The sequence below is a fragment of the Malaclemys terrapin genome, chromosome 2 (genome assembly GCF_027887155.1).
Source record: "Malaclemys terrapin pileata isolate rMalTer1 chromosome 2, rMalTer1.hap1, whole genome shotgun sequence".
NCBI classification, from domain to species: domain Eukaryota; kingdom Metazoa; phylum Chordata; order Testudines; family Emydidae; genus Malaclemys; species Malaclemys terrapin.
This window is the reverse complement of record NC_071506.1, coordinates 31,513,635-31,535,385: the sequence shown is the minus strand read 5'-3', so window position 1 is coordinate 31,535,385 and position 21,751 is coordinate 31,513,635. Positions and strand designations below refer to the sequence as shown.

General features: G+C 41.9%; 1 protein-coding gene across 2 annotated transcripts in view; it reads right to left on the bottom strand.

Moving 5' to 3' along the window:
* Positions 1 to 21,751, bottom strand: part of SYBU (syntabulin) — a 61,090-nt gene that overhangs the window by 20,156 nt on the left and 19,183 nt on the right. For both annotated transcript variants that reach the window (XM_054020245.1, XM_054020246.1), the window contains exon 3: positions 16,955 to 17,152. In XM_054020245.1, coding sequence (XP_053876220.1) covers positions 16,955 to 17,152 — 198 coding nt within the window. The remainder of the gene's footprint in view (positions 1 to 16,954; positions 17,153 to 21,751) is intronic.

Sequence of the window (21,751 nt, the reverse complement as noted above, 5' to 3'; positions counted from 1 at the left end):
GTGGAACAACTTCAACAGGAGACATTGCAGGACCCTCACACCAGAATATCCCATAGCTCAGTGGATTGAGCACTCACCAGACAGGTAGGAGTCCCCTGTTCAAATCATTTTCCCCCCTCAAGCAGAGGGGGAAATTGAACCTGTGTCTCCCACATCCCAGGTGAGTGCTCTAACCACTGGGCAACAAGTTATAAAATGGGCACTAGCATCCGCCTCCTACTCCATTCTTACAAGGCACCTAACTCCTCACAAGAAATTACTTCAGTGTCTAAGCCCTCTGACTCCAGGAGAGGGGTTCCCAGTAGCCCAGACTTAGATATCTTGTTCTATGAGGGGGCAGGGCTTAAGACATATCCCTCTCGTCATAATCTCCTATTGGCTAGTTAGATGGCTCCCTGCCTTGAGTGCTGGCCCTGTCAACACTGGTTCTACACTTGCGAGGTAACTCCCTTCTCTTTATGTGTCATTATATAATGCCTGCATCTGTAATTTTCACTCCATGCATCTGAAGAAGTGAGGTTTTTTACCCACGAAAGCTTATGCCCAAATAAACCTGTTAGTCTTTAAGGTGCCACCAGACTCCTTGTTGTTTTTATAAACAGAGGGTATTTAATTATTAACAGTGCAGCATTAAACCAGGGTTAGGTATTGAGAGAGAAAGCATGAAGGATCCGTACTGGGCCAACACTGTCTAGTCATTCCAATAAATTATTAATAAACAGATTATTAATAAACAAATAATTAATAAACAGAAACTGTAAATTGATGAAGTTTGCAGATGCTACCAAATTTGGGGGCAGTTTGTCAACACAACTGGGACCAAAGAAGATTGCAAAACAATCTTGGGAATTTAGATATTAGGTAGAAATTATCCAGATGGGATTTAATTTAGATTTGAAAGAGTGAGAAAGAAATCATAGCTGGAAGAACAACGCTGGACAACACTGACTGGAAAGTAACATGGAGCAGGATTTGGGATGGGAGCAGGGAATACAGAGGAAGCACATTGATCAACTAATGGTATAATGCTTGTTCCAAGAGTTTTCATAGAATCATAGGGTACGTCTACACTTACTTCCTGGTTTGGCAGCAGGCAATCGATCTTCTGGGATCAATTTATCGTATCTTGTCTAGACGCCCAGCTCAGCGAGAGGAGTACGCGGCATCGAGGGGGGAGCCTGCCTGCCGCGTCTGGACCCGCAGTAAGTTCGGACTAAGGTACTTCGAATTCAGCTACGTTATTAATGTAGCTGAATTTGCGTACCTTAGTCCGAAGTGGGGGGTTAGTGTGGACCAGGCCATAGAATATCAGGGTTGGAAGGGACTTCAAGCGGTCATCTAGTCCAACCCCCTGCTCAAAGCAGGCCCAATCCCCAACTAAATCATCCCAGCCAGGGCTTTGTCAAGCCTGACCTTAAAAACCTCTAAGGAAGGAAATTCCACCACCTCCCTAGGTAACCCATTCCAGTGCTTCACCACCCTCCTAGTGAAAAAGTTTTTCCTAATATCCAACCTAAACCTCCCCCACTGCAACTTGAAACCATTACTCCTTGTTCTGTCATCTGCTACCACTGAGAACAGTCTAGATCCATCCTCTTTGGAACCCCCTTTCAGGTAGTTGAAAGCAGCTATCAAATCCCCCCTCATTCTTCTCTTCTGCAGACTAAATAATCCCAGTTTCCTCAGACTTTCCTCATAAGTCATGTGCTCCAGCCCCCTAATCATTTTTGTTGCCCTCCGCTGGACTCTTTCCAATTTTTCCACATCCTCCTTATAGTGTAGGGCCCAAAACTGGATACCGTACTCCAGATGAGGCCTCACCAATGTCGAATAGAGGGGAATGATCACGTCCCTTGATCTGCTGGTAATGCTCCTATTTATATAGCCAAAATGCCGTTAGCTTCTTGGCAACAAAGGCACACTGTTGACTCCTATCCAGCTTCTCATCCACTGTAACCCCTAGGTCCTTTTCTGCAGAACTGCTGCCTACCCACTCAGTCCCTAGTCTGTAGCAGTGCATGGGATTCTTCCGTCCTAAATGTAGGACTCTGCACTTGTCCTTGTTGAACCTCATCAGATTTCTTTTGGCCCAATCCTCTAATTTGTCTAAGTACCTAGGTCTCTCTGTATCCTATCCCTACCCCCCAGCATATCTACCACTCCTCCCAGTTTAGTGTCATCTTCAAACTTGCTGAGGGTGCAATCCACGCCATCCTCGAGATCATTATTGAAGATATTGAACAAAACCAGCCCCAGGACCGACCCTTGGGGCACTCCGCTTGATACCAGCTGCCAACTAGACATGGAGCCATTGATCACTACCCATTGAGCCCAATGATCTAGCCAATTTTCTATCCACCTTTTGATGGCATGAGTTAGGAAAATCAGTGTTCTAATCCTGACCTTGACAACAATTTAACCTTTTTACCACAAGTTTCCCCAAATACATATACTCAAAAAGGTACTCTGAGAATTAGTGTTCAAAATGTTACATATATATAGGGCCTACTGCATGTAAGAAAAATAAGGAAGTCATTAATCAATTCTTGATTAAGCATCACTCGGAATACAATACAAACTCAGCATCCTTGTTGAAAAGGCATCAATAAACTGGAAGAAAACCAAAAGACAACAATAATAATAACAGGATTAGATGGCATGGTTTATGAAGAAAGATTAAAGGAATTTAATTTGTAAATTCTAAGCTAAAAAGAAAACAGCCACAGAGGACATGATAGCAGAAAAGTAACAAAAAATTAATGAAAAATTCAGATTGTTATGAGTGGTACTGCATGAGCAATAACTTAAAATGAAAGCTGAGTTCAGTGGGAATAAAATGGGAAAATCTTGCTGGACCAGGCCCAGAATTCTTTTAATGGAATTAGGGATTCAGCAAGATATTTCAAACATTTGTCGAACAGACGGAGACTGTAGTTTAAAAGCACAGCACAATTACAAAAATAAATTCTCCTGAAGGAGGATTCATTATGACCTCTTTCATAACCACAGTATTTCTCTTATGAAGGCAAAATAGACTGAAGACAGCAGAAAACAGCCAGGAAAAGTAGATGGCAGTTAAGTAAATATACAAACTGCAAAGCACATTCTAGGTCGACCTTTAACATATTTTAAAATAAATGCAGGCTGTGTGCAGTGCGTATGGCACCAGTTTCATTTTTTTTGGCTTAGATGTCATATTGGATTGGTGTAGAAAAAAGAGCCCTTACTGTTCATTAAAGTAGTATTTTTGCCCAAGGAAATACAGCTTTTCCCATCCTCCACCTGCCCCAATTTTTTTCCAAAACTTGAATCATACAACGATTATCTTAAAAATACCAAGAAGCATATATTGTATCTACTGTATATTGAACCACAGCTGAAATCTTTTTTTGGAAGTGGAGGGAACCTAAAACCTATGATTTGGCCATCATTGTCTCAATGGCAGCTTAATAACATTAACAGTTCCATTCTGATCCAGGACAGTTTTATTCTTCTTGTTTAATGCTCTTGTGTAACATAATATTCACTGGTTGGTTGGAACTAGTGAAAACCTTATATGCAGAATTAAACTTTTACTTATCCAGGCCATATCTAGTAAAATAGACTTCTGCAGACTTTTGTGCAGAAATACAAAACATTTTAAGCTTAAAGTGCACTATGCTGTTACTTCATATTGCATGTTTGAAAAAAATATTTCTTGAACAAAGATGAAGCTAGCTATCCTATAATTGCTGCTGCAAGCTGCCTAGTGTTGATGTAGAAAATGTGATCAAAGTTTAAGTATATAAGACCAGAAGTAAAAGAATACTTTAATCTTTGACTTCCAATAAGACTTAATTGCTTAGGTGCTTTGGACATTTTTATCCAAAGTGTTTTCAAAAGTGGGATTTATTTAGTAAAGCAAAAAAATAGCAGTGACCTCTAGTTTTGCAAAGAAAACAGTTTTGGGTAAAATTCTGCTGCTGGATGCACAAGGTGACTCTTAACTCTTATATAGTGAAAACCATTCAATATTGCTTTAAATAGTCAACTATGGAGAAAACGTGTCAGGCTGCTGGCTAATATTGTGTGTTAAAGTATTTTGTAATCTTTTTCTTTTTGGTAAATAAACATTTAAAGTAAGAGACTGCAGTATAAAAATGGCCGTGTCAGAAAAAAAGTGTCTAAGTGACATACAAGCCTAAATGCCATTCACTTTCAATGGGAGCTAGGCTCCTAAATCACTTAGGCGCCTGTGAATATTTTACCCTAATTTCCCACAGCCCAGATTTTCCAAGGTATTTAGGTGTTACTCTACTCAGATTTGCAAGGCTTAACTGACTTCTGTGCCAAGTCATTTGGTACTTAGCTGCCTAAGTCACTTGGGCCCAGATCCTTTAAGGTACTTATGCATACACATAAGGTACTCAGCATCACAAAGCCTAACCCCTAGGAGGCCGGCTGCCTAGTGCAATTTTCAGCCCTGAGCTAGGCGTCAAGGTGCCCCATGTAATTAATGGGGAGACTTAGGCACCTAAGGATGGAATTTTAAGTAGTCGGCCAGCTGAATGGGGAACCATCTAAGCTAGCCAGGACCAGGAGTGAAATGCCAAGGAGAGGGCTGAGAAGAAGAGAGGCATTTAGGTAGCAAAATGGCTGCCCTGGTACACTGACTGATGAGCCAGAGATATAGGAGCCTCCCTCTGCTCAGGACCCTAACCTGTGAACCCTCTTCCTGGAATTTAGCACCTAACAGCTAGCGGCTTAAGTAACCCATGCCCTGGCAGACAAATTTGTCTTTCTGTCACCTGCTCACACTCACCTTACATTTCCCTATGGCCCTGGCTGTGTTTTATGCAGGCATTCTGCTGCTCTCCTGATACAGGGGCTGATAGGCAACAGGTATTAGGTGTACTCTGAGCATGCCTACAGGATTGGGCCTTTCTAGCAAGACAGGCATTCCCCCACCTAGTTTAAGATCTCGCTTTGGAGTCTCTGGGGCTTCAGTTTGAGGCAGGGCTTCAAGCTGCTCATGAGCTCTGGGATGGCATCGGTGTTTACGCAGCTTTACAAATCCCACCAGTGGGGTCTTAGGCACCTAAGCGACTTGGGCACCTACAGGATTTGGTGGCAGCTGAGTGGCAGCAATGAAAATGTCAATGGCACTTAAATGGTGGAATTGTGTGCTGTTATGATAATTGGGCCAACAAATTTATCCTAATTGTAAGCTCAGTTGTAAAAGAATATAAAGTTTATATGAAAATACATTAACCTATAACAACATATATTGATTGGAAAAGGTACAGAAAGGAGACAAAAAAACTGTTAGTCTAAACAAAAAGGCCTACTGACCTGGTTCAAGGCCTATGTGAAAATCATGTTTGGTATAAAAACAGAAGATATGGAACTGGAAATTAATGAACCAAGATTGGTGTGTCGGATATTAGGCCTAATTGGTAGACTAAATAATGAGGGGCTGGGCTATTCCTCCTGTCATTCACTTTGTGGGACCTTACAGAAAGACTCTGGGGGGGGACACTAGGCAAGAACAGATGGAGGCTACTGCTGTGAGCTTCACCATCATAGCTACCATCCCACTGTTTCTTGGGACCCTGGGCATTCATTATCCCGATCCCAAGAGATGTCCTAACCAGACCGGGCCAGAGAGAGGGATGCAGATGACATTGCTACCCTTACCAGCTATAGCTGAATCCCAAACACACGTAAGATTGAAAAAGTTTTGTCATTAACAGCAGCAGCAGCAAAAAAAGCTCCCACCCATCTCAACTAACTTCTCTTTTACCCAGTTATCAGTTATTATCATCTTTAACACCATGTAACCTTTTCCTTCTAAAACTCTCCCCAGCTAAAGGTAAATGAACAAGAAATGCTGTTACAGTGAAAGCCTTATTTAACACTTTACATTGCAAATGCTTAAACTGTTTTTCCTTCTTTCCTTTATTTTTAATACAAGGTTAAAAGGATTTTAAATGGTATGTTTGCCATGGCATTAAGCAGGCTGTGGCCTCTGTATACAAAACACTAGACATTGTTTAACTAGGGTTACAATATTTTGAGTGTCCAAAAAGAGGACACTCCATGGGACCCTGCCCCCAGCCCCGCCCACGCCCCAACTCCACCCCTTCCCCAAAGTCCCCGCCCCAACTCTGCCTCCTCCCCTGCTTCCCACGAACATTTGATTCGCGGGAAGCCTGAAGCAGGCAGCAGGTAAGCTGGGGTGCGGGTGGGGGGAGGAGGCACGGCCCAGTCTGGCCCCCCCAACCGAGAGGCTCCCTCCGGCCCTGGCCCCGGCGTACCCAGCCTGGCTCGGCTCGGGTCCTGGGGTGCCGGCCCCGGGCCAGCCCCCGGCCGAGCACCCCCGGCCCGGCCCAGCACCGCCGGCCCGGCCCCCGGCCCAGCACCGCCGGCCCGGACCCCAGCCCAGCACCGCCAGCCTGGACCCGGACCCCGGCCCAGCACCGCCGGCCCGGACCCGGACCCCGGCCCAGCACCGCCGGCCCAGCCCCGGCCCCTGGCCCAGCACCGCCGGCCCCGGGCCGGCCCCGGCCCTCAGTCCAGCACCACCGGCCCCGGCCCCCGGCCCAGCATGTCCCTATTTTCCCAGACATGTCCGGCTTTTTGGGATTTCCCCCCGGACGGGGATTTAAGGCCCAAAAAGCCGGACATGTCCGGGAAAATCCGGACGTATGGTAACCCTAGTTTAACACTGTTTAATGTTGGACAGTGACTGGGTTCTGTTAACAGCCTTGGCCCATATAGTCCATCTAACTTAATACAATAGTGCCTAAAGAGGTAGATAGGCACCTAAGTAACTTTAAGGATCTGGGCCATAGACCTTGTAATGCTAAGTGGAGCAGAGCAATGCCAAAATACCTTTACTAATCTGAGCCTAAGTGACTAAACTTTTTACTCTACATGCTTCATTCAAATTAGGGCTAATGGGAGCTGTATGCATATGTCATCCACACAACAAGAGATAAATCTATTTTCTTTTTTAACACTACCATAAAATGTAATTAGCAGAAGCACTGAACACCTTCCAGCCTCAAATAAACAGTTCTGTGTTATCTTCAGTTATTAATAATCGGATAGTTCCTAGATTAAGGAAAAAATATTGAGGGCCTGATTTGGAGAAGTGCTGAGCACCCACAATTTCAGCTGAGGTGAACAACAGCAGGTACTCAGCACCTCTGAAAACCAAGCCCTTTTTAGCAGCGTAATTATTACTGACAGGAAGTAAAAAAAACGAAAATAGGTTTAAATTTCAGTCTTGTCTTGATACAATTGGATTTATGGCTGAGTTGGCAGCCATGAACATAAAAGTGAAACTCGATGAGAACGTGAATAGCAACTCAACTACTCTGGAAAAACTAATTTTTAAACGTACAGATTTTTCTGTCAGAGGATTTAAAAAGACTATTCACTCATAGTCTGAAAAATGGCAACAGTTGTGGGATTAGTTTGATTTGTGTACTTAAATTGGGGAGATAATCTGCTAAATTACTTAGCAATCAAATGGCGAAGACCCCTTAATAGTCACTGTGAGCTCTGTTACAGTCCTCTCTGCTTGTGTTTCATATTAGCCAAAAATCTCTTTGGACAGTCAGGTCTGAAAACTGAGCAGTGCCAATGCTTTATTGGACTAGCAGGCTGGGAATTAAAACATTATTCCTTTCCCCAGGTACTGCATTTTGTAACTGTCTGATGGCTGTTCCAGGCGGTGGATGCACCACAGTTGTGCTGACGAGGTTAAATAAAGTGGAATGTCGTGAAGACCACACTGGAAGACCACCTAGTCTCTGTAAAAAAAGCAAACATTCTCGCAAACTAATGCCTTAATAGCTGGCACAGTATCACTGTCACGTGCAGCCAGCCAGGAAAAATCATTTCTTTGCCTATGTGAGTAATACATCTGAGATTATAAAACAGGAAAACGCTTGTGGTGACTTGAAGGCACGGCCCAAAGTCAGGGCATGGTAGAGTGGCACTGGTCTAGGAGGAGCACTGGAGAAAGCCTGCCTCAAAGAGGCACAGTCTGTCATGGTGCCACTCTTTACGTGTGGTGGAGAGTGCAGTCTGCTCCATTCATTGTGGGGGAGAAGATTGCTGCCTCCACTGTCAGCTCTATTCTGCCAGTCAGTGTGAAGGGGGCAGGGTCATGACCACATATCCCCCTGCCGCCTTCTCAGCATCCTGGGCCTGCAGAAGCTGCTGTTAGCACCAGGGCAGCAGCACAAGTGGGATGGAGAGGGTAAAGTTCTTCATCGCTAAGCAGCCACTTGAGCCAGTCACAATCTGCGCGTTAAGTCTAATGACTTCCTGCTGTCTGTGCTTCTCTCAGTGTGTGAACAGTTATGATTTAGTTGGGGTTGGTCTGGCTTTGGGCAGGGGGTTGGTCTAGATGACCTCCTGAGAGCCCTTCCAACCCTGATAGTCTATGATTCTATGATACAGTAGCGACTCCTTGCACATAAAGAGGTACACATAGAATTGATTTAGTTGGTGTTGGTCCTGCTTGGAGCAGGGGATTGGACTAGATGACCTCCTGAGGTCTCTTCCAACCCTGATATTCTATGATTCTATTATTCTAATCCTTTACTGTGATGTTATCTATCCTCATATTTAGAATGCAAGCTTTGGGAACAGTCAAGAGTACAGCCTTATACCAAAGCACTGCATCTTTTACTTTTGAAGAGAGATGTGTATCTTAATTTCTCTGTTGAATATAGTTTCATACTGGTGTATCCATGGAGACAGAGCTTTTAATAACTCATTGCGTTAGCAGGTCAAGTAAGCAAATCTACACAGTGCCATAGCAACAGTCGTGAAAGTAAAATCGAGCCTATCAGTAAAATGTGCAGCAGGGCTCTTTGCATGCAGCATATTAACTGAAAGCACCGGCTGGCTTTATGAATGGACATCATCCATTTTGAGAAGGGCCAAAATGCAAGGAAAGGAAACAAGCAAAAAAGAGCAATGTCAAAAAATATTTGTTTTACAACATATTTGCTAGCTAGACAATGTGGTAGACAGGACCTGCCAAACTTTATCATTCTGCATCTGGTTTTGAAGTCCATGCTAGAGCTAGGCAAACATTTTTGGCCAAAACATTTTTTCGCCAAAAAATGCAGTTTGGAGTCAACCGAAACATTTAGCGAATTGGTAAAACAGTGCCAGTTAGATGCAATAATCCAGTGGTTAGGGCACTCACCTGAGATATGGGAGATCCAGGTTTGAATCTCCACTGTAGATCAGGCCTTAAACTTAAATCTCCTTCCCCTCAGCAGAATGCTCTAGCTACTAGGAAATTGGCTATTCTGGGGTGGGTCTGCCTCAATCTCTCTCTTAAAGCTGTTCCAGTTTTGTATGAACAATTGAATAATCAGCTCTATGTCCACACACAAATCGGAGAGAACAACAAGAGAAAATTCTAGTGGGAACAAACTTTGGATGACATTATGTTTCTACTTAGGGCTATTTCCGATGTCTCTGTTATGTCCACAATTAGGGTGTACACACTTTAAACAAGAAAAGCACATAATCATTTTAAGACACGTGGCATATGTTGGAGCTCTCTCTCTTTTTACTGCAAAGCAGACATTCTAAAAAGCAGGTAGGAAGCCCCCCAAAATCCCAATCAGTTGACCAGTATACATATTGTTCTCTTCTAAACATTGAGCACAATAAGAAATCTGGTGCTCAAGATAAACATAACACAGATGGCTTTGACTCAGTGAACCTGCAATTCACTCACCTCTATTACTCTCAGACTCCCCTAATCATTACACCACCACTTGTGAATACAAACAACCACATCAGCAAAACACTTGTACACCCAGGTGGAGTCAGCAGCAACAAGAGCCGGGTTCAGTATCTAAGGGTTCCTCTCAGCGATACAAAACAGAACCAGCTCGAGCCCCCACCCAGTAATCTGGGAACACTAAACACCATTCCTGGGAGCCTCCTAGAGGCAATACTTCCCAACTTGCAAGCACTGAGTCTGTGCATACCAGGAGAAAACTTGTATGAATGAGAGCTCATTCAGATCCTGGTTTACACACTAATTATTATTAAATCAAAATGTCTAAGACTCAGAGACTGAGTATGTATGTAAAACCAATGACCACAGGCAAGAGGTTCCATATACCCTTACCAATCAATCCCTTATGTCATTCAATCCATCTTCCATGTTTTTTGTTATAAAACCTATATTTAAGTAAATATTGGGAGTGGACTTAACTTGCGTCCGATTGCAATTTCAATTTTCAGATCAGCACTAAGTGTTCTAACAGTCAGACACATTTTACACTATCCAATATTTAACTTCCTTGAATGCTCCCAGGAATTAGGCACTGATCCTCCAAACTTTTGTACACAAGTAAAGTTAAGCTTATGCGCAAGTGTTTGCAGGATAGGAGCCACAAGTGCATGCCCAAACCAAAGCCCAGATTTATGACCAAATACTATGCTCTTTGATATTCCATTGTTCACAATTATACCTCCCAACAGTGCTCTTGAAATGCAGAAACATTAAACGAGGTTACTAAGTACTGTAAAATAAATGACAACAGAAAGGGATGTATTTTATAATCAGTCTCCCTCCCCCTCCACACCCCACCCCCTATGAATCAACAAATAAAATCAAGCACAACAATTGATTTTATGGATCAAATTGGGGGGAAACAGCAACGCTACACCCCAAGTACAGCTTTTTAGATATGTTAATTTCACAATAAAACAGAATGACCCTGCTTTTAGAATATAGCTATACATTTTCTAATGAGCACTGGCAGGATTTTAAAATGCATTTCAACATGATAGTGAAAGCACAACTCGCTATTATTAAAGAACAATGGAACCATTCCCATTACATAGCATCTATTCAAACTAGGACATTCTGTGTCTTTGAGTCTGAACAGCAGACACAGTTCTATTATTTTTTCCATTGTTTGCAGAAATGTGCAACAAACTGAGAACAAACAAAAGCAACCTAAATGCAAGATACAAATGCTGTCGTATAAAGCCATTAATAAAACAGCTTCTTTTCCTGCCCTTCTCGGAAAACAAACCTATCGTTCTACAGCTTAATGACCATGAGAAATGTAAGGTTCTTCATGGCAATCTATGTATCACAACTGTTCCTAATATAATCCTCTCCTAGGATTTACAGACAGTCTGGATACATACAAACTATTCTGTTTTTGGAGTGGAGCACCTATGTTCTGGAGTCAGATGTCTTATCATGTTAAGCAGAGGAAGCTGACAAAGGATTATCTGAATTATCCAGCCAGGTCTCAACAATATAAACTAAATTAGGGGCCTTTTTGATTATTCACTCTTGGATAGTGATGGACTTATTAGCCACTACACTTGCTTTGAATGGCCTGGACCAAAGAGTAGAGTCCCAAGCAGCCATTGTCCTGTGTTCCCAAAGATGAGGCACCAGATGAAATCAGCAGGACTGTTCAATGTTAATAACCCAGTCTCCTGTCTACTCTCTTCATGACTGTTCTAACAAGAACTGGAGAAACCAACACTTTAGGGAAACTGTCTCTTCCTCATCCTCCAGCTCATGGAAACGTTGTTCTGCCCTTTCCGTAACATTACAGTGCTAGTTGATGGGGCACAGCCTCTGAGTATCCACAGTCAATATAAAGGTGACTTGACTCTAGACTGGTATTCACTCATGTGGAGATAAAACATAATCCTAAACCCCCATAGATAAATCCCCATCAAAATACGAAACACTTTCCCCCATACAGTTCACAAATCAACCACCATTAACTTTACCAGTTACACTTTGGATAGTTTATTACCACCTCATTAAAATCACTTGTTACTTGACAGTTACTCACAACAGTAAAAGTAGAACAGATCATAACAGCACTGCACAGAAAGTGTAACATTTACTCAGTGTAACGGCAAGTTGAATGACATTTTAAAATAGCTATGGATCGTTAAGCCTTTCACTCATTCATGTGACCTGGATAGGACTGAACTGGCAGCACATAAGTATCAGAGACAGAGCAGGAACAGGGCAAGTGCACACTGCCATTACAGATTAATTGATTCTGGTGTGATACAGTCCACATCTATTTAAAGAAAAAAAAGTTGATGAATGACAAGGCTCAATTCTAAATGATTGCTATTATTGGACTATTGGTCATTACAAGGTCCAAAATGTCCCTAACATCACCATGATCTATTGACACAACTATAGTTACAACTTTCTACCCAATGAAGGGAAGAAACTTCCTTCCCTAGCTGAAGAAATAACTACCGAGAATTGCTGTGGAGGAAGCACAGTTGATCTTTGGGGACAGAAGCGGGCACCTGTGCCTCATATTGCTCAACAAAGATTATTTTAGCTATTTCCAGTAGTAAGTGATTAGGTCCAAAAGGAATCTCCCTCCTACGCTGGACTCAAGATGCCCATGACACTTTGAAAGCAAGACCGTAGGTCCTGGATTTTCTGAGCAGAAATGCAGAGCACTCCCACTAGATCTATGTGCCAGTCTAAATTATGAATATTTAGATACTTAAAATTGAATGTAGCTTTGTGCAACTTTATCAGGTAAATACTATATGTTGCTAAAAAGGCATTTTTAATTCAGCTATATTTTAATTCAGCTATATTTAATTCAGTAAATCCCTGATTCCTCTTTTTTTAGCATGTCTATAAATTTATCATGAATTACAAACTTAGGGCCTGACTGCAAATGCCTTATTTACACCAGTAAACAATTTTTCATAGGAATGTTCCCATTGAAATTGGATAAGTGAGAAGACACAGAACTCAAAAGAACAAAAAACCTGCCAAAGTTCTTAATAAGATTTTCATGTGACTTGCAGGATTTAGAGATGGGACTTATCTGGTGTCTTGTAGGACATTCTCCTGTCAGAACTCTTCTCTGCAACACATTTTCTACTGTTTTTTATTACTGAGAAAATCAGTGACACCCAAACAGGATTCATGAATCCTGAGATGAAAAGTGTCACGACTCTTTGCCAGGCTGGCTAATGTGGATTAATGCCATAGTACTTATTGCCAGTTTCTCCTCATCCTTCTGGAGAGACTCAGTGCAAATTTTAAATTCTAACACACGCATTCATCTGTGTGTTGTGCAATTTCTTTTGAATGAGGGGTATTGGTTTCCTTTTTCAAACTGGTTTGGAAATTCTTCTGTAATAACACTTGTTGGAATCAGATATAGTGCACAATCAATATATTATAAACTGATATGAATAAGTAACATTTCTAAGTATACAAAACTTTCAGTCACAGTTTTATCACAAGGCAGCAACAATGCACTGGGGGATTAAGAGTGGTTCACTAGGCAGACAACATAAATTATGAATGGATTCTTAAAACTTACATTTTTATTAGACAAGAGCCACAGATGGTTTACTACAATATGCCAGTGTCTTATGCTCCAGGAACTGATCCCATGTTGCATTTGACTTTTTCAAATGTAGGAAGTAGAGAGAAACTGATAATGTCAGAGCAACAAAAAAATTGTTGGACAACAGCATGGGAACAGGCTTAGAGAAGTCCCAAGAGCACAATCTAACGACTATCCCACACTGAGATTTCTGGAATTATCTAAATATTTGCTTGAGTGTTACTTCTGGAAGAAAGGATTCCCTCGGTAAAAATGACAAAAACAACGGACAAATGCCCAATAAGGCGGCAGTATGATACACATATATAATTATATAAGATTAGCTCAGCACAGCATATCTGTAAATTAAGGTGGTGTTAGGGGTGGTTTATTTGTAGCTCCCCCTAAACAACTACTGTTCTGCTACTCTTCTGTGTAAATCCTATACAGATATTATCTTCATAAAACCAGTGTGAATTGTTGGGAGAGAGGAATGATGTTATTTATATATTTAATTAAAAATATCTTTTCAAATGGGTGGGAACCATCAAGTTGTACATATAAGTAGATTATGTACATAATCACATGGACTTATTCCTGTTACCCTCGTACTTCCTCCCACTTCCCTCTTATTGTTTCTTCATTACACTCACTCCTGTATATTGTGTTTAATTAAATTATAAATTTCTTGGGATGGGGCCATATCTCCCTGTGCGAGAGAATCACCAGAAACTCTTGCACAGACAGGGTGTAGGAAATGGACCTACCTCAGACCAAGAGAGAGACAGGGAAAGTAGAGCTAAACAAACATTGCCTCAATCCCCACAGCCAGAGGGAAGGGAATAGAGCTCAGCTATCTCTCTCCATTTCAAGAATATTTTCTCCTGCCAGTTAGGAAGAGATTTCAATCTCATTTCACCAATAAAGGTGTGGTGTGGTTGGTGAAAGGAGCTTGAAATTACTTTCTGTGGCATAGGAAACCAAGAATCAAGTACCACCTCAGCTACTGCCTCTCTCACAGTGGAGATCTGGCACGTCACAAGAGCTGATGTGCTTGAGCTCTCAGGACAAGAGTTACAACCTTACTAGAGGAACACGGTATTGTGGACTCACCTATGTACTGGCCCTGACAGCCACAAAATAGGCAATCTGCCTGCATGAAGGAGGCAATCGTAATGAGGACAAAATAATGTTTCTCCAGAATGAATGGGTGGGGATCTCAAAGATATAAGTGTTCTTGTTGCTCAAGGACTATCACAATTTTAAAAAGTAGTTTATTTAAATATCCAAAGCAAGCCAGTCTGCAGAGACTTATCTCAAATGGAGTCTGCTTCCAGTTGTAAGTAAGAGACTATTAACTTCATGTCATACTGTAATGCACATGTAATAATTTGAAACAACACAATTAGTTAATGTGTCAAGTAACTTAATAATCTTATATGTACAGGGGTCTTTATCCAAAAAGATTTCCAAAGTGCTCTACAAATATTACTTTTGGCTATATTCATATCCATATAACTTTCATTCAACAGACTGTATTTATCTTGCAGCTTTGATCAACTCATGTGCTCTACTCACTCCACTCCAAACAACCCTCCACACTAGGGCACTTGTTTAAACAAAACAAAAAACAACACACAAACATGTGCCATAGAAATGTTTCTTTCTCTCCCCCACAAACAAATATTACACAGGCCTGTGATGCCACAGTTCTGATGATATTTACTCCTGGCTGAGCGTAAGGTTAAAGGCCCATATCTCATGAGCCACCTGGGTTGATATAAAAACCTCAGAATGTTAGAAAGACACGAATTTCCTTTTCCAATAGTAACAGGCATTTTGTCTTCAGCTCTGGTAGACTTCTAGATACTGGACTGTAAAAGCATGACATTACGATGTGATAGCGCTGTTCTAGAGATCTCTAAAATCAGTTATAATTTTGCTTTTCTTATGAGGCAGGTAAACTTTAATTCAAGGCACGAAGGCCTCTTGCTAGGGTTTTTTTTTTTCTTTAAACTTATTAAAACAATTTCCAAAATGGTTTTAATGAGTTTAAAGAAAAACACATTAAAAGTGTGGCTTAACAAGATTGTAATGATATGACATAAGCTTTGAATGACTTGCCCAATTCACTTATGGCACAAAATGATTCTATTATACATAATCACTTTGTTCTCAAAAAGAGCTGCAGCTGCCTTCAGGGTATAACATTGTAGTTGCTTAACAGCACCTCAACCCAACAGTCTAAGACAGAAAGAAAGTGAATTACAGTATCTAGTTGGAACTGTAGGTGGAATTTAAAATAGAAGATACCTTCCCAAACTGGAATCTGGGAGTGCACCTGAGCTAGTCCATCCCGCAGTAAGAACCTAGGGCTTGATTTTAAGTCCACTGTAGTAAATGGGAAAGCTCCCATTGATTTTAATGGTGCAGGGTCAGTTGGGTCCTTAGAAATCTTTAATGAACGTAAGTGATCAGAGACTTAATTTTACCCCTCATTTGAGAGATAACACCTTGGTAACAGAGTGCCCTCTAAAACCATGTTAGGTCATTGATTCAGAGCTCAAAAGGAACAGACCTTGTCTACTGAATCATCAACTTCACTTATTAGAGTGTAATACTACTGCTAAAACATTTCACCGTTCGGTAAAAAACTCATACTAACATTTATGTTTAACTCTCAACTCCACATTGGAAAAAATGAAGAAAACAAGCCCTTTGAAAAGGCAAACACACAAAAGCCATTTAAAAAGGAGGTAAACAGTAGTGTTGCATAACATTCTCCATTCCCCAATTTCCCTTACTTGGGATCTCACATAATCCTCACACCAAGGACCATGTGGTCCAATGATGTTTACATTTATTAAATCTATTATTTCACATTTTATTAAGTTAAAGTTAGTGTCTGAAAACAGTAGTAGCCAAATTACCCTCTTGGATTCACACAAAGAGCTCTCATTAAAATCACACCCACCCAGATGCACACATTTGAGGGTGCACTTATGAGCAAAGGGAAAGATATTTAAAGGTATTTAGGCACCTAAACATACAGATAGGTGCCTAGCTGAATTTTTGAAAACAATGGGAGTTAGGCACGTAGGCACTTTTGAAAATCCCCCTAGGTTTCTATCTGCATCTTTAGATGCTGAAATACCTTTAAAAATCTGGCTTAAAGAGGCTTGATACGGAAAAAAAACATGTGTTTAAAGAAGTTAAGCAAAGCTCCTTCTATCCCCGTCCCAGAATGATTTATAGGGATGTCACATAGGAAGACAAACAAAAATATGTGCAAATTCTTCTACACAGAAAAATTTGCATTTCAGCACATTTCACATCACATCTGGTCTTAAACAAATTATATCAAGGTCTCAAATTATTATGTTGTCACTAAAAAGATCCACTACTTACTGCTGTTCAAATCTTGCAGTTTATCATATATAAAGGGCCCAGTTGTTTTTTGGTTCACCAGCTACATAAACAAAATCCTCTGTGCTGCCTGATGAGAACTCTTAAAATATATTGTATACATTGAAGAGAAATTAATAAAATGAAATGATCTAAAATGCACTTACCTGGTTTTACAGGGTTTGCCTTTGTTTCCTTCTTATATCGCACAGACTGTGTGTTTCCTTCCCCCACCGTTCCAGCATTACATTTCTTTTTGGTATAGTCTCCATCACTGCCAGTACAAAAACTGATTGGACTGTTTCCAGCATCAGAAGGAGTCTTAACGGGAGATACTGATTGGCTACTAGGGCAGCCAGTGTCATCTGAAAACACAAAAAATGAACACAAGATTTGTTAACTAATAAGTAAAATGAAGATGGCAGAAAACTTTTGGACTATATTACACACAAATCAGAAACAGAGTCCTCTAAAACACACAACCTGTGCACAAAGATAAGGCCCATTTTGTTCCTGCGTTTCTGCACCCAACAATTGAACACACCATTTTGTGGGTGCAAGATGGTTCTTGGATACCTAAGTGTTATAAAATGCCACTGTAAATATTTGTTTCCATAATTCTGTGAAGGTACAAAATCAGAGACAACTTTTGAAAACCTGGAGCCAAGATTAACCTCCTCTTACTCAGCATGGTAATGGAATATTATAACATGAAGTACACAAATTAAGAAATGTGTTAAAATAAGAATTGATTTGTGTGCGTGTGACATATATAGCCAATTTCTGACTGTGCACCTCCCATATGTATGTATGTAACTATGGGCCAAGAGTAAGAATGGGGCAGCTTTTTCCCCACAGATCCTTCGTACCATTACTACGGAAGGGCCTTCAAGTCCAAAGGCATAAGCTGTGTGATTACAGCTGGCCAAACTGAGAGTGCACTATCAACACATACCCGTTTTGATGACAATATGTCCTACTGACTATACAATATATATTAGTGCTTTATTAGACTAAGGCCTTAACACGCTTTGCTAGAATGCAATTCAATGCACATACCAAATATTTTGGACTCATTTATTTGGGTCTTTGACGTACACTTGTCTACAGCAAAACATCACTGCAGATAATATAATGTATATTGTTAATTTTAATTATTTACTACATTGTACAATGCATCTAGGGTTGCTTAAAGATTTTGGTTGGGCATTTTTGTCTCTGTGATGGATAATTACAACTGAAGTATTTGTTTTGCTTTGGTATTTTTCTGTTTTTTTTACTGAGCAACTCTAGTATTTTATTATCCTATAAATAGCTACAATATAAGCAAACTGATCCAGAATATTCATTCATTAGATTGTTGCAATGTACAATCTATATGCATGAAATTCAGAAATGTAATTATCATTTTACTGAAAACAATAAACATGCCTCAACATGAAATATTTTTCTTTTAAAGCAACTTTTGTTATTATATAGAGATATACCTATCTCATAGAACTGGAAAGGACCTTGAAAGGTCATTGAGTCCAGTCCCCTACCTTCACAGCAGGACCAAGCACTATCCCTGACAGATTTTTTCCCCAGATCCCTAAATTGTCCCCTCAAGGATTGAGCTCACAACCCTGGTTTTAGCAGGCCAATGCTCAAACCACTGAGCTATCCCACCCCCTCATTTTTCATTTTCAGAAAGTGGCTGTATGATACCTGGCACTAAAACTGCTGCACGATATGAACAGTACTTCTGGGTAAACCAGCATTAGTGTGCATAAGCATTAGCTTTCATGTCTTGGAGATTCAGAAATGGTGGTTTATTCAAAGTTGTACCAATACAATAAAACTACTGGCACTGAAATACAAGTCATCGTAAAAAGGTATCCAGAAAGTCAACATATTTAAGAAAAAAATCCTTTCTACTGTTATTTGAATGCCTCCTGAATACTCACCTCTTTTGTGATGCCCACAATAAGTGACTTATTTGTTTAAATTATAATATATATTATATTAAAAAAAAAACCGAACCATGATGTCACTTTAAGGTCATAAATATCCCATGTCCCAGAGAACTGAGTCACTTATTTGTTCTTTCCAAGGGTAAGATAAACCCAGTGTCTTTCACTATTCATTTGCACTGTGTATTCATCTTGTATTGTCTTCATGAATAAAACTCCCCTCCATACTCTATAATGTGACACACCCAGATGTACCTATACCTTAACTAAGTACACAATCACATTTCTGTAACCACTGTTACACTGCAGTTTGCTCATTGTCATGTCTATAATTCAGGTCTGCATCTGCAATAAGCTCTGCATGGGGACCAGGCTGAAAAACATGTCTACCCAGAGAAGAGGGGTGTAAAGAAAGGGCTAGAATGTATAATGTTGCAGTCTGACTGAGAGTAAGGGGCAGCACAGAGCTAACCTAGAATCAGACCAGAGAATGGTTATTAATCCTAATTCCTCTCTTGCTCCCACTTTGTTTTGGGAGGGGAGTAAAGTTATTACATCTTTTTTGTGAAGCATCTTATTCCCCTTATGTGCCTGGTCAGTCACCCTGGCCAATGAATGCACTCTCTAACCCTTTCCACCCACTTGCTTGCAAGAGTGAGTCTCAGACAAGCTGTTTTTGCTCTTCTCAGTCTGGCTGGAACAACCAGCCCTTTACATTGCCAAACAGGGAACATACTCCCTGCGCAGCTGAGTAAGACATATAACAATCTAGCCCAAAAGTAACAGTGGCCAATCCGAGTTAGTTCTGGGGGGCTTTGCCTGCTTCTTGCAATGTTGCTGAGTCAGGAGGACAACCATACCTACTTTGTGAATTACCTGCAAGGCCCACAGGTGAAGAGTGTTTGCAAACAGTCTATTCCAAGTTAACTAAGGGTATGTCTACACTACGAGAGTAGTTCGATTATACTTAAATCGAATATGTGGAATCGATATTACAAAGTCAAACGTGTGTATCCACACTAAGGACAGTAATTCGACTTTGTGAGTCCACACTAACGGGTCAAGCGTCGACATTGGCAGCTATCCCACAGTTGCCCGCAGTTGCCGCTGCCCATTGGAATTCTGGGTCGAGCGCTCAATGCCTGTTGGGAAAAAAAATGTGTCGAGGGTGGTTTTGGGTAACTGTCGTCATCCAACCGTGCGCGCAATCAGTTCGCGCACTTTTCTGGTGAGTGACAGCGCGGACGCCACAGCACTGCGAGCCTGGAGCCCGCTGCGACCATCACTGCAGTTATGGCCGTTGTCAACACCTCGCACCCTATCATCCACCTTTTCCAGAGGCAGATGCTGAGAAATTGGGCGAGGAGGCTACGGCAGCGCGGTGAGGACATGAAGTCTGAGAGTGGCACAGACCTCTCACAAAGCACGGGACCCCGCGCCGTGGACATCATGGTGGCACTGGGTCATGTTGATGCTGTGGAACGGCGATTCTGGGCCCGGGAAACAAGCACGGACATAGTGCTGCAGGTCTGGGATGAATACAGTGGCTGCGAAACTTTCATATGCGGAAGAGAACTTTCCTGGAACTTTGTGAGTTGCTGTCCCCTGCCCTGAAGCGCAAGGATACCCGGATGCGAGCAGCCCTGACTGTCCAGAAGAGAGTGGCCATAGCCCTCTGGAAGCTTGCAACACCAGACAGCTACCGGTCAGTCGCGAATCACTTTGGCGTCGGCAAATCTACCGTGGGGGTTGCTGTGATACAAGTAGCCAACGCAATCGTTGAGCTACTGCTGTCAAAGGTAGTAACCCTTGGAAACATCCAGGTCATCATAGATGGCTTCGCCGCGATGGGATTCCCAAACTGCGGTGGGGCTATAGATGGAACTCACATCCCTATCCTGGGACCGGACCACCAAGCCAGCCAGTACATTAACCGAAAGGGCTACTTTTCAATGGTGCTGCAAGCACTGGTGGACCATAGGGGACGTTTTACAAACATCAACGTATGATGGCCGGGCAAGGTTCATGACGCTTGTGTTTTCAGGAACTCTGGTCTGTTTAGACTGCTGCAGGAAGGTATTTACTTCCCGGACCAGAAAATAACTGTTGGGGATGTGGAGATGCCTATAGTGATCCTCGGGGACCCAGCCTACCCGCTAATGCCCTGGCTCATGAAGCCCTATACAGGCGCCCTGGACACTGAAAATGAACTCTTCAACTACCGTCTGAGCAAGTGCAGAATGGTGGTGGAGTGTGCTTTTGGATGTCTCAAGGGGAGATGGAGAAGTTTACTGACTCGCTCTGATCTCAGCGAAACCAATATCCCCATTGTTATTGCAGCTTGCTGTGTGCGCCACAATCTCTGTGAGAGCAAGGGGGAGACCTTTATGGCGGGGTGGGAGGTTGAGGCGAATAGCCTGGCCACTGATTACACCCAGCCAGACAGCCGTGCGATTAGAAGAGTCCAGCGGGACGCGCTGTGCATCTGGGAGGCTTTGAAAGCTAGGTTCCTCAGTGAGCAGGGTAACCTGTGACTATTAAGTTTGTTTAAACAGAAGCTGAATCTGCCCCCGTTTCTTTACCCACTTACTGTTGACTATCCTCTCCAGCTACATACCCCGTTCACCCCATCCCCCCCTTCCAACACACATTTAAAAATAAAAGAAATGGAACTTCGTTAATGAACACCATTTTCTTTATTACGGATTTCGCAGTAAAGTGTTGAAACTGGGACGCAGACTGTGGTGGGGAGCGTGCATAGTGATGGAAAGAACACTTCTAAACTCAAGAAATGACAGGCTCCTGCTCCTAGAGTGGTCCGCAGTGGTGGACTGGTTGTTTCAACGGAGCCTGCCATCCCTCCTTTTCGGGACTCTGTGTGTGGGGGCTATTTGACTTTGTGGCGGGGGAGGACGGTTACAGATCCCCTGCTGCTTGGCTCTGTGATCCAGGATAAGGACCGCTGCATAAGATCTCTATCCGCCCTCCCCCGCCACAACGTCACATGACCCC